The sequence below is a fragment of the Dermacentor andersoni genome, chromosome 4 (genome assembly GCF_023375885.2).
Source record: "Dermacentor andersoni chromosome 4, qqDerAnde1_hic_scaffold, whole genome shotgun sequence".
NCBI classification, from domain to species: Eukaryota; Metazoa; Arthropoda; class Arachnida; order Ixodida; family Ixodidae; genus Dermacentor; species Dermacentor andersoni.
Genome location: NC_092817.1, coordinates 146,896,770 through 146,910,167, shown reverse-complemented (window position 1 = coordinate 146,910,167; position 13,398 = coordinate 146,896,770). Strand labels below are relative to the sequence as shown.

General features: G+C 43.1%; 1 protein-coding gene across 3 annotated transcripts in view; it reads left to right on the top strand.

Annotated features, from left to right (window-relative positions):
- Positions 1 to 13,398, top strand: part of LOC126537879 (uncharacterized) — a 59,231-nt gene that overhangs the window by 27,837 nt on the left and 17,996 nt on the right. For all 3 annotated transcript variants that reach the window (XM_072287937.1, XM_055074506.2, XM_055074505.2), the window contains 2 exons: positions 838 to 1,230; positions 11,388 to 11,623. In XM_072287937.1, coding sequence (XP_072144038.1) covers positions 838 to 1,230; positions 11,388 to 11,623 — 629 coding nt within the window. The remainder of the gene's footprint in view (positions 1 to 837; positions 1,231 to 11,387; positions 11,624 to 13,398) is intronic.

The following is a 13,398-nucleotide window of genomic DNA, read 5'->3' as shown; positions in this document are numbered from 1 at the left end:
TTGTATATTCACGATATCAATTATTAGATATTTGATTCGCGAATCAGAAGGATTTGAACATTCACTATTCAGTTTAAAACAGAATTTTCGAGCATTTGCACACCCTTACTATAAAGCTGCCTCAAAAAATTATTTGTGCGCTTACCGTTCACTTGTCTTACATTCTCGCCCAGTTTTTCAAACCCATTTTGCCCATCCATCAACGAGCACGGGATCCAGTATAATCAGTTCACGTGCACATTTAGTGCTGTAATCTGTCAGAGATGTTTAAATGATATCCAGCAATTTTACGGCAAAAATTTGCATGTCATTCCTTTAAATTTTGCATGAATTAGATTAGGGATGCTGAGAGATGATTTAATGCTACTTATATTTGTATTCCAGCCATAGTTCGAAGCGCTAAAATGTGCCGTGCGTTATATGATCACCTTCTGTAACTCTGCTGAAATCCCCAGTGGGAATTACAGCATAAAGAGAGGGTCAGAGAGAGAGAGCAAGAAAGAAAAATAAATATATAGCAGGTTTCCTGAAGTGTCTATGAAATTCAGGTTTATCATTATTGCTCTAAATTTAAACATTTCCAGCAACCTTTGCGAAAACGGCAGTTTTTTCCTTGCTCAAATGCTAGTTCATTGTCTGTGTGGTAACATACACGAAAAAAAAAATATGATAATGTTGATCCACATAATTTGGTAATACAGTGAAATTCTCTTTTATATCAAAATGATGATGACAATTTTTGCCTCATTATCCATAAGACAAAAGAGTTTCAAGACCATGCACAGGCTTGAAATTTATGCTGACATAAATTCATCACTAGATGTTTTCCTGCTGCAGGAACGTATCCCTTCTGCAAGGACAAACGTTTTGACTGCAGCTCTGACTGGTCTACAGGCCAATAAGAGTGTCACCAGCCTGAAAGTGGACACTAGTTACTGCGATGGAATGACGGCAATGAGGAATTTTCTCGACAGCACACGGACCCTAGCCGAGCTACACGTCTACTGCAGTTCTGAGTACGACTCTGCGTGCGCGGACTTGCTCTTCAATGCACTGGAAACCAACAACTCTGTGAAGAGGCTCACCCTCCGCAAATTTGCCATGAAGGATATGTGGTCGTTCACGGATCTCTTGGATGTCAACAAAAACCTGGAGGATGTGAGCTTCTACGCCTGTCCCCGCACTGAAAAGGAGATCCAAGGTGACCTGAAGACACTTGACACTTATCAGGTCAGCCTCAGTGTTTGCGCACTGGTATCCGACATTTAGTTCCTTGTTTTGTCATCATTATATGTAGCCTACTTAGGTCCACTGCAGGACAAAGGCCTCTGCCAGTGACCTCTGATTACACTACCATCTTGTGCTAGCTGACACCATCTTCTGCCTGCAATTTCCCTAATTTCATTGCATCACCTAGTTCATTACTGTCCTAGACTGCACTTCCCTTCTCTTGGTGCCAATTCTGTAACTATAATAAACCACAGGCTAACTGACTACACACAACATGGCCCACTGTGCTCCAATTCTTTCTCATAATGCCAACTAGAATATCAGCTATGCCCGTCTGCTCTCTAATTCAAAGTGATGTCTGATTGTGTAGTCCTGAAGTTCTCCTCAACCATTTTGATAACCTCAAAGTTTGTGCCCCGTTTGTTACTGCCGGTAGAATGCAATGATGCAATATATGTTTTTTAACGCACACAAAGGAGAACCGAACGAATGAAGATCGGAATGAGAAAGGACCACCTACCATCAGGACTATGAGGCTTTAGGGAGGAGAGGGTAATAAGAAATTTGGTATTCCAGTATATACAATGGTTTTTGGGTAATACAGAGTTACCAGATACTGGTAGTGACACCTTGTGATGCTTCGTCTAACTGCAATAACTTATAGACACGTTTTGATGTTCCACGAGTGTTCTTTTCGATAAAACATTTAAAAAGGCAGCGTGTTCATGATTACGCCACTGCTGAACATTTACACCAGCAGGGAAGTAGAGTATATTTGGGTTACTTCAATAACAGCTCTGTGTTTGTCTGGTTGAACTCTGTGCCACCAGGTGGTGCCACCAACCTGGCCACTCACGCTTAACAACAACTTAACAAAATTCCGCTCATCTGCCATGCCATCTATCCGGACGATGTTACCATTTGGACGAGGCAAGGCAATACCGGGGCTGTCAAACAGGCATTGCAAACAGCAGCCGACACGGTACAAGCCTACGTGGCCGGCAACGGCCTCAAATGCTCCTCTACCAAGCCAGAACTGTTTATTGCCGGCAAAACAATGCAGGCAATCAAAACTACACTGCATATAGTAGTCGATAAAGAAGTAGTACCCCAGGTCGCCATCATCAGAGTACTGGGGCTCTTCCTAGAGGAAAAGAACTCGTGCAAAGAAACTATGAAGAGACTGGCGAGCACATCTCTGCAGATAATTGGGCTGCTGCGACGTATTACTGGCCGCAAGTTTGGACTCCAAGAGAAAGAGGCACGCAGGCTAATCCAGGCTTACTTCGTCTGCAGGATAGCATACACATGTCCTTTCCTTAAACTATGAAATATCGACATTGCAAAGATCGACACTTAACTGCAATCAGTCTACAGAGTAGCCGCTGGACTTCCTATATGGGCAAGCAATGAAAGACTGATCCAATTAGGGCTCCATAACACCGTCACTGAAATCGTGAAAGCGCAGAGAGCGGCGCAGTGGTGGAGGCTGTCATGCACACAGCAAGGGCATGAGATCCTACAACTCCTGAATCTCCGCCGGTAGCTTATTCCAAATTTTCATTCCATGGAAGTCAGTCTCCGTATAACTTGTAGCATGTAGGCAAATTAAAATTGCCACTTGATGCACGTCTAGTGTTGTGAGATTGTATGGTGAAAAGAGTGACAGAGAGAGGAAAACTGGTGCCTGTTATTTTGTTAATGAAGAGGGCAATCTCATAGTTCTAACGTGCTGATACTGAGAGTATATGTTGCTCCTGAAATATAGTGTTAAAGGACAGACAACTGCTCAGAACATGAATCGAGATAACCCCACTGATGGAATGATTCCCTATTGTAGTGGCTAAAATGAGCCAAGTGTTTCTCATTAAACACGCATTCATGTTTTTAATTCATCAGTAAAAGTCGCAAAAAATGACCTTTGGCGCCCCATGCTTGGCAAAAACATGAAGCTGCATAAGACGTCCACCAGATGACCTTCTACTAGTGTATGTGGTTCCTGGTCTTTTTATTAGTATTGAAATGCAGTTTACTTTTTATTACAAGCTTTTCCTGAGTTACAATGTGCAGACAAGCCTTCGTTTGTAGTGGGCAGAAAAGTGGCCCTGCCTTTGCCTTTGTTTTCAATGAGTTGAATTGGCTCGTCTGTTGACAGAACAACAATGACAGAAGCTAGCCAGCCACAACGTAGGCGTGCACTTGGGGGAAAAACACGGTACAAATATAAGAAAGGTCTCTACAACAATGCAAACTTATTGCACTAGCTTTTTATTTTCAAAAGTGGTTGAAAAGGTCAAAATGTAGGTGGTTAAACACAGTTTCACTCCTGTGAAAGTGAAACGATGGGCAGCTTTCACGAATTGCGAGGCGGGCTATTGACATCGCTCTCACTTCTCAGCGTTGCTGGAGGAGGGACTCTTACTTTTTTAGTGGCTGCTCAGCACGAAAAGTTGTGCTTACAAAAATGTCCACGCACTTTTGGAGGTAACCGATGCAGATGTAAACCCTACTGAGGGTGAGCTTCGCGTTGCGTCATAAAAAACTAGGTCTTTAAGAATTGGTTGTCAGTCCCTTCAATATTGCCGTTTATGCAGTTACCACATAATACACTTAGTGATCGCTGTTTTAGTTACAGTTGTGGTTTTCATATATGCTACATCTCATGATTCTATGCAATAACTAATCTGAGAATGACAAAATGCAAAGTACAGTGACCGAAGCATAGAATGGGGAAAGCATTGGCTCACTTTAATTAGTGTACTATAGCAGCCATGTACCACTTTTCTGCATACACTGTGAATTTGTTCTTCCTAGTGCAGATGTTGCTCAAACATCACGCCTAAGTATTTGAAAAAAGTAATTTGTTCAATTGGCTTGTTGTGTAGAGTCTAATTGATGAAGTGTCAATGTTTTCTGTAAATCGAAAAAACAGTATTTAATTTTTTAAATGCAGTGTTAATTTGTTTTGAGTAAACCAGTTGCTGATTACTAACAACTTGCTCTTTATGTTGGCTTGCAGGAGTGAATATTATGGCCATGTCATTCGCATACATTAGTACCTTAGAATGCATAAGCAACCTCGGGAGAACATTTATGTACAGTAAAAAAAAAGTAGGAGGCCCAGAACGGACCCTTGAACAACTCTGTATGCTATGTTACTGTGTGCTGATTTGTTATTGTCAATTACCACTTTTTATTTGCACAAGGATAAGTAACTCAAGAATAACTCAAGCGAGTTGACCCTGAACCTACAGATTTCAAGCTTGTGTAACAATATATTATTAGAAACTATGTCAAAGGCGTTTTAATATTTTGAAAGACTGTTATTAATATTTTGCCATTATGAAATGTGGAGTTTATGGCTTGCGATAACAGTTAAAATAGCTGTGGATGTATATCTGGCTGGAATGAAACCATGCTGCTGAGGGCCAATGGTATTATTTTCACTCAAAAAGCACTTCAGTCAGAAAGCAATGAGGTTCTCGAAAAGTGTGTTAAGAGAGCTTAAAACTGAGATCAGTCTAATTTTCTGGATGATTTGAATCTCCTGCTTTGTACAAGGGAACTACTTTAGGCGTTCTTAGAATAGATAGATCTGAACGAGATGCAATTGCACGGTTGAATATATGATGTATAGGAATGCAGAGATGGTCAATATTATATTTAAGAGCCTTAGCTGGTATTCTATCATCACCAGTTGCTTTTTTTACTGAGATATATGCTACAACAGATTTAATTACATGGGTTGCAATGCGTGTTCAATAACGAGGTAACACTTCCATTGCTTGCCTCAGTCTGCCTCCACTTCATTTGTTTATGGCTGCACATAATGTTGTCCTGACACAGCAAGCCACCATTTCTCTGGATTTTGTTTACAGTGGTTAGGTGAATGAAACAAGGCTTGGTTTTGTTCAAATTTTTAAGAACATGCAAAAGAGAGAGAGAGAGAAAGAACCTTTTAATGAAAGGCAGAGATTTTAGCCAGCGTATAGACATCGCTGACATGCTACTCTGCATGGGGAAGGGAATTGGGGAGGGAGAGAAGGGAAAAGTAGAAGGTTCAGTGGTAGAAGAACGTGCAACTATTGCACATCCAGCCTCCTAAGCTCATTATGCCTTTTCCAAATAGTGCGAGCGTCATGGTGTGGTGCACACAGTAGAAGGCAAAGCTAGAAACTGAACTCCAGGACACAGTAGAATATATTTTCCTTGCCTGAATTAAATTAGCACACTGCCTTTTGCTCTTAGTTTTATTTTCCTTTATTTGCCAATTGCCACAGCTTGTCGTGCTTTTGTTTAAAGAACACTTTTCGAAGCGATGTTGTTTGATGACTTATTTCCAACCTTGTAGCTCGTTGCTTTGCCCAGTTGTGATAGATTTGTTTTTGTTGCACTCTGAGTTTAGGACATTGACATTATAAAGATTTGTAGTGGCTCGTTGAAAAGAGGTCGCATTGCTAGTCACTTATTTACATTGTGGTTCCTGGTGAAACGTCCAGCTTTGAACATTCATGTGCAATGGATGTAAACCACCCATTGTTCAACATACCCACTAATGAGTGTGCTCATTATAATGTGTGAGCAATTTGGCCAGCATAAGTGAGTATCAGCAAGTTTGAGGATCGAGGGGGGTGGGAGGGGGGAACTGAATGTTAATGGATGCCTGATAAAGAAATATTGTGAGTGCGAGCAAGTGCCCGCCAATATTGTTGAGCTATCTGGCCATCGTATTGCTACTCCTGGAGTATTGTGCTTCATTAAGCAGAATCACAAACACTTTCTGTGAAACCTTGGAGGTAGTTGGTGGTTCAACATTTTATTGCTAGGTCATGGTGCAAAAAAACAAGCCTGAAGAACCCGTAATGGTGCAAATCTACAGTGAAGCAGCAAAAATTTTGCGGGTGATAAATCTTCTTGCATTATTTCTCCTTTGTCTTCACGAAACACTGCGAGCTGATCAGCTTTATTACAAAGGTCCATGTGAGACTGCCACATGTCTCAGACCACTAACTGGGAAGCAGCCTTACTGAAGTATGCATAGAGCTTTTTTTTCATGGGCGCCACCATATTGCGTAGACAGTGGCACCATTTATGGGCAGTTGGCATACTGGCTTGGGTGAGCACTCCGTGTTGTATGCCAGCTATATGCTCGGCGGCAGTTTCTGGTGGTTGTTTTCGTGCTCATGTGATCTATTTTGTGTGATGTGGCATCTTCTACGTGAAAAACGGTTCTGTGAAATGTACTGAAGTGATATAAGTTGGCATGGGCAAAGCTTTTGCTAGCGTTTAGGCAGACAGAGCACCCACCGCAATGTGGACGTGCATGTTTGCTACCACTGTCAACCTCGGAGAACAGTTGTGAGTTTCTGAAAATTCATTTCCCGAATGTGACCTTACTGCAACTTTCTCACTAATTCTAAGCTGTGGTTTAGCTGCAATGAGTAGTTACAAAACGTATGACGATCCCAACAGCATGGGTACCGTTCTGCTGTGGAATAAGTGGTGCTGTTAACTTCAACAAGCTTTCAAATTGTTATTTGTGAATAGCACTACTACTTCGTTTGCTCGACTAGATTTCCACCCACGAATAAAATAGTATGGTTAGTAATAACAGCATACCATACAGTGTGAACTGCACGTGTGAAGTGGTTGGGCAAGTGGCTGAGGACTGTGCGAGTATCTGAAGCAGTGGTAGATGCTGGGTTTATAGATCTTCATGGTTATAGTGCATGGTACAAGCATGCGGCATGACCATGCAAGGTCTTAGTGAAGCATTAGCCAGAGTTTTTCTTCTTTCTCTCTTTATTTTTGCGGGAAAAGAGGACAAAAAGCATTTTTTTTATCAGTGTTCACACACTCGCCTGTTTTATAGAAACTGTGTCCTCGTAAATAGCCGTTGGATTCTTTTTATGTGATCACCTTTGGATATTACTGCTTTACAGGGCAAAAAGGCAGTGCCCAAGCACAAAGCTTATACATATCACAGTGGTGGAACAGCTGTGCAAATTGTGCGAAATTGCGCCAAACTGCGCTGAGAGCGGTCCTTTGCACCACTCTGTGCCAAAATGGCATTTTAGCTGAAAATTGCGCCGAGCCGGCACCAAAGCATGCATAACAGCGAATCCCCCCTTCTGTTGGTGCTTTGCGGCTAACAAAACTGAAATCAAAACCAACAGCATGATATCATCATCATCATAGAAGGAAGCAGAGGCCTGTTCGTAGAGTTCCTCACTATATAGTTGGGGTGCAGTTATGGTGTCGCTGGACTTACTTTCGCAGTGCCAGTATGAGTACATTTTTTTCATAATCTCTGAAAGCCATAGAGAGCGATTGATTGTACGCCACGGATTTTTCAACTACCTGATTGATGACATAGATGTGATCCATAGCACAATAGCACTTCCTAAAACCAGCCTGTTCTCTTGGTTTATTGAAGTGAAGTGTCCTAATTCTATTCGAAATTACCTTGGTGAATATTTTACATAATACTCACTATATACAACCATTTTTACACAACTCACTATATAGTGAGAAACTATGGGCCCGTCGGAGCCATCCGGTTCATCATTCGCGCATTTTTCTATGACAAAAGTACAATGTAGTGCCGCTGTACTGTCTTGCTGGCATTTTGTTTCGGTGTTCAATGAACCTGTGTGGTACCATGGAGCTTGCCGAACGAGGATGTCATATTCTAGGTTTAAAATTAAGCTTTTTCGATGTTCATGGGTGATAGCAGGGCTTCGCAAAAGAGCTGCGGCGATCAGAATCGCATGTAGTGCATAGTTAAAAATGGTATTAGCGAATGAGATCAAATGTGCTACAGTCGCCGACCGTTTATTTGGACCTCACGGGGACTGTGGAAATGTTCGAATAAACAGGTGTCCGAAAAAGCAGATTAAGAAACAAAAGAAATCCTTTATTTCCATGCACTTATTCGGGCTCCGCAGTAGGCTTGAAGAAATCGTGAATGCGCTGTTGCACGCTGTTCCGTTTACGCGCAATCAGATAAGCCTGAATCTCAGAGAGGGTCGTATGGTCACTATAGGCGGCTGAAAGCACAGTCACTGTTGTGCACGCTCCGCGTGCGACGGCAGTGTAGCACATGGTGCGTCATCTTCCGACTCGGAGTCATCGTCTGGCGGATCAGCAGAATGATTTGCCGTCATCGAGTTCTGCGTATGTGAGTACAGCAGCGTGAGCACCTGTGAAACTGTCAAATGAGACGGTGTCCGGAACCACTGCACAGGTCTCGGCAGAACACTCTCGACGTCAGTAGGGTGCACATTGGAAGGCGACAAATCCTAGGCTCCCAGCACCCACTTGCTGGCATTCCCCAGTGCAGTCTGCGCGGGCACTGTCGGTGCCATTAGACACTTGATGCTATGTTTCCGTATGCCACGTTGGATCACCGCAACCTCGACACAGCACACAAAGCAAACATCACCACGCCGTCACACCAATACCAGTCGCACAAATGAAAAACGTGGCCTACTCGCAGCGTCATGCACGAAGAAACAAACAAATCGGCTGCTGGATTGTCTTGACATGGCTTACTAAGATGAGACCGGAACTGCAGTAGCCATGAACCAGGCAGAAACGATGATGATGAGCGGGGATTTGCAGTAGCGCAACTTCGTGGGGCAGAAAGGAGGCTCCGTTCAAAACAAATATGGCGTTCAGCAAGCCGAACCATGCACCGGTCAGAGTCGGTGCATGGTGCTTTCGATCGAGTTGGCTCAAGGAGTGTCCAAAAATTCAGACGAGAGGTTGCAAGGTGTCCGAACTTTTGGCAGATGTTACACGTTATGGTCTATGGGAAGAATGGCGGTGCAGCGAAGCAGACCGAATAATCCAGCATGTTCGAATTTTTGGAGTACGAAAAATCAGACAGCGACTGTACATGGCAAGAGCTGCCACTTTGATAGGTGACGGCATGTTTGCTGACGTAAAAGTTTTGCGTCGAGCTTGGGTCACTGCGCTATTTCTGTGAAATAGTCTCCGACTCAAACGTCAAATCCTGTTGCGTCTCGCGCATGCGTAGTGGTGCTGATGCTATCTTAATTTTTTTCTTGCGGCTGCAAAACCTTTGCGGCCCCTATTGGAAAACTACCTAAGGTGCATGGCATGACAGTATATTGCGTGATGTCACGTTCAGTGCAGTCGTGCATACTGGTTGGTGTTGCAGTGAGCCTTTACGCATGAGCCGTGACTGTCACACTGTGTTGCATCCTGGGTTAATAAACATGTGTCTGTTGACAATCTGTCTGTGGTGCCTCCTCTGCACCGTATCGACTGACCCGGTCATAGCACCCTTTGTGCGTTGTGGTGTCGAGGAGCATTGCATTCTTTCCTGACCGTGCTTGCAGGGTGAGCTTCGTGAAAACCCATCTCCACAGCACATTAAATATATCAGTTAAAACCTACATGGTATATGATAAGCACACGCGGCTTGGACCCTGCACCAAAAGTGTTTGCTGCTGTGGAAAATCAACTGTTTGCCTGCACCAGGACCTGTGCCAAAAGGTGAAATGGCTGTTCTACCACTGCGTATCATGCTGGTTTATCAACACCGCAGTGATCGCTCTATTGAGCAACGCCATTGTCTCATACAGTGGGCTAATGTAGGCATAGCATAGTGATTGCAGGTGTACTAGACTTAAGGTGTGTGAGAATGGTGCCGGTGGCTGATGCAAGTATTTTATAATGATTGGTGCTTATATCTTTCGCGGCTGCATTAGGTTGGCCATATACGAGCACTCCTACCAGTTCTTGTAGCAGTTCTTGCCAGTTCTTGCCAAGCGATCAGATAGCGAGGTTTTCTAATTCACGCTGGCAATTCAGAGACGCTGCTGCTCTTTGTTCAGTAAGAACTGCTACAGCCAAAATAGTTCACAACAGATACAAACACCGTGGCTGACAGTGTGTGTCGCATGCTTGCGCAGCCTAGAGAAATTCCTGCATACTGCAGTAACCGCTGCACCCAAGAGCTACGCATTGGTTCTTCGATCCCCTCATATGAACTGATGTCACATACATATCATGGAGAACGAGCTAGGACATTTCTAAATCGTTCCTCAGCACGCGATGGCAAAGCATTCAAGCAGTGCTGCACCGGCTCGCACAAGCCGGAGAGGAGGAAAGGCTCACCGCGTGCCATTTCCTCCTCGCCCAGCGAGAAGGTCTATACACTGCACATTTGGCAGATAAGGTTCAGCACATTTGCGTACACTGACCTCATTTAGGTCTGTGCTAAGTATTAGAACACGTGAGGTTGCTACCTAGAAGTGTTCACTGCGTTGCACTTATTTGTGCTGTGTGTTAAGGTTCACACCTGTGCATCAGCTGCCTATCTGGCAGAGTGCATTCTAATGGTGGGAATCCAGCTCTCAATTATGGAGGTATTGACTCTAATTTGTTTAAAGGTGGCCATGCAGTGTCAGTGCCCAAATGAATACACAATGCACATTGGTTTGAGGTAGGAAATCATATAAATCAAATTATGGCATTTGACATTTTAAATCAAAACAGAGGCTCTGAGAGATGCTGTATAGAGGTCTCTGGATTCAATTCCATCCTTGACATTCTTTAACATGTACTTAAAGTACATGAGCTTTTTTTTTTTTTTTTTTTTTTTTTGCAATCCGCCTCTATCGGAAGGCTGTGAACCTCCACTGAGGCAGTATGACAGGCCTTGAGTCAAGAAATGGCTTGGTGCGCCGTAAGTGCCATCTCGTTTGTGATGAGCAAACTAGTCAGTGAAAAGATTCTTTAGCAAGCCTTGTGGAATTCTTACAAAAATATAATAATGGGAGCTGTTTTTTATGTAACTAAGTCACATTTCGGCACTGAAAAACGACGATAGACTTCTAGACGAATGATCTATTGACCTAATTGTGATTAATGTTTTGCTTTAGTGTCCTTTGGAGAAAGCAATCCTTTGGAAGAGAGTGTCAAGGAAGAACACAATCAGCTCATTTTGTAGTTCATAATTTATACAGTAACAATTTCAATAAAGAATTCTTCACGAGCTGGTCATTATCACCGTAGTTATTCAACACAGCACCCTGTCCCATCACACATCATCAAAAAACCTGGGTCCACTCCTAACTGATAATTAACAGGCACAACTGCCTTTACTTATTTTTCCTTTCATTTAGGGGCCCGAAGGTTGCATGAACGCTGTGGTCAAGGCGCTTAAGAGGGGGACGTCGCTGCGCCGCTTGACCCTGGACTGGCCATGCACACCCCACATGGTTTATTGTCTCCTGGCGGCTTCCAAGAACTCCCCATCATTTACAGAGCTGCACTTGGGCGATGTCATCGTCGACGATGCAGATTTCTTGCGTGGGGTGTTCATCTACACTCGAGCAGACGTCGTCGTGACCGCAGCGAGGTGAGTGGAGTTCCCCTTTGGGTAGCAGCTGCTAGATTGCCGACAGTGACAATGTTTATAACGAGCTGTGACTGAACTACTAAACCATTTTGTGGCTTGCATACTGCTTTAGAGCCATGAAAACACATAACTGGTTATAGCAGAAATGGGTGTCCTGTGCCATGAGTGTGCAGGAAAGTTTACATTGAAGTTACTTGGCGTATGAGCTGTGAAAATACAACCTGTGATTATTGAATACAGTGGATGAGTGGCTGGTGTGTGGTGTAGTTGTCACCACTGGTTGACAGTCGGGTTCTTGAAGCTTGAGGTCTGTCAGTCTTCGTGAAGCAGTGTGTGTGTCCAGATGTGCATTGAGGTGTGGTGCAGCAACGCTGTTATGGGTGAAATGGAGCAACGTACAAACATGTAACTCTGCTTCAAATTTGGGAGAACGTCAACGGAATGTCACGACTAGTGATGTAAAATTGTTAGAAATTTTGAAGTTGCAAGAAAACCAAGAAAAATAAGTTTTTTTTTCTGGAAATTTTATAAATGCTGGAAAAGTACCCTAACTTTTCTTAGCATACAAAAGTAAATATTACTGCAGACGAGGGCAGTGCATGCAAAGACATATCTATAGACGTTCTTGGCAAGATATGGACATTCTATAACAAATAACCCACTTTTTTATTCATTCGGAGATCCTTAATAGCTTTCGGAATTCTTGTCTATCAACCATGAAAGGTGTTAGTAAGATCTTGACGAGGGCTAGTTGGTTCATATTTAGAACTGAGGTTAAACAGCGTGAATAAAACAAGGACACGAGGAAACAAATACCACAGACAAGCGCTGACGGCCAACTGGAAGTTTACTTGAAATTCTCCAGCCATTTTAGACCTTTTTCAGCATAGGCATGCGTACACCAGTTGCCAAAACATCCGCAAATCAGCAACATCATAATATTTCATCCAAAAAAGCTATTTCTTTTCCCGACAAGGCAAAAGAGGGAGCGCTTACACATTTATCTCCTTCCTTTCTAATGTAATAAGCCTCTATTATTTCCCTTTCCCTCTTACATTTTCCTTTCCCTATGAATTCTTTTTTTCAAATATGGGAGTGCAGTCACACTTGTTACAGTGTCCTGTTAAATGACTCCCATAGCCATTCTTTAGGTTACTGCTGTGCCGACGAGCTCTTTCACTGGAACACTGTCCCATTTGACCTATATAAATTGTTCCACAGCTCAGCAGTATCTGATGGATAATGTTGCGCCTGCAGTCAGTGAAACAGGATTTGTAATTTGTGGTGCACAGGGGCCTTTCGCGCGTTTTCATACAATTACATATCGAGGACAGCTTACACGGGGCACTGAAAACCAAATTAGTATTGTCTATTGGAAACTTTCTTTAGATTGTGTGACAACTTGTGCAAGCATGGCACCACGTGCGCTTGTCTCTTGTCTTTATTCTTTTATTTTGTGATGTTTCGGAACTTATTCTTTTCTCTTTCTGTTAGATGGCTTCGCATACTGAAGTGATCACAGAACTGGGAAAGCTTGCATTCTGTAATCGCGCTATCTGATTTAAAAAACTTTGATCACACTCATGCTCACACGAATTACTCAGTGCTACCTTAATGCACGTGGTTTCTATGCCTCTCTTAATCAATTTAGAGTGTGCGCTGTCATAGCACAACAAGGCTTTCTTAGATCTGGGATGATATCCCCAGCATACATGGTCATCAGTAGGACTTAAGTTCACGTTTGAATTGCCGATTAACAACTGCATTCAGTTTCT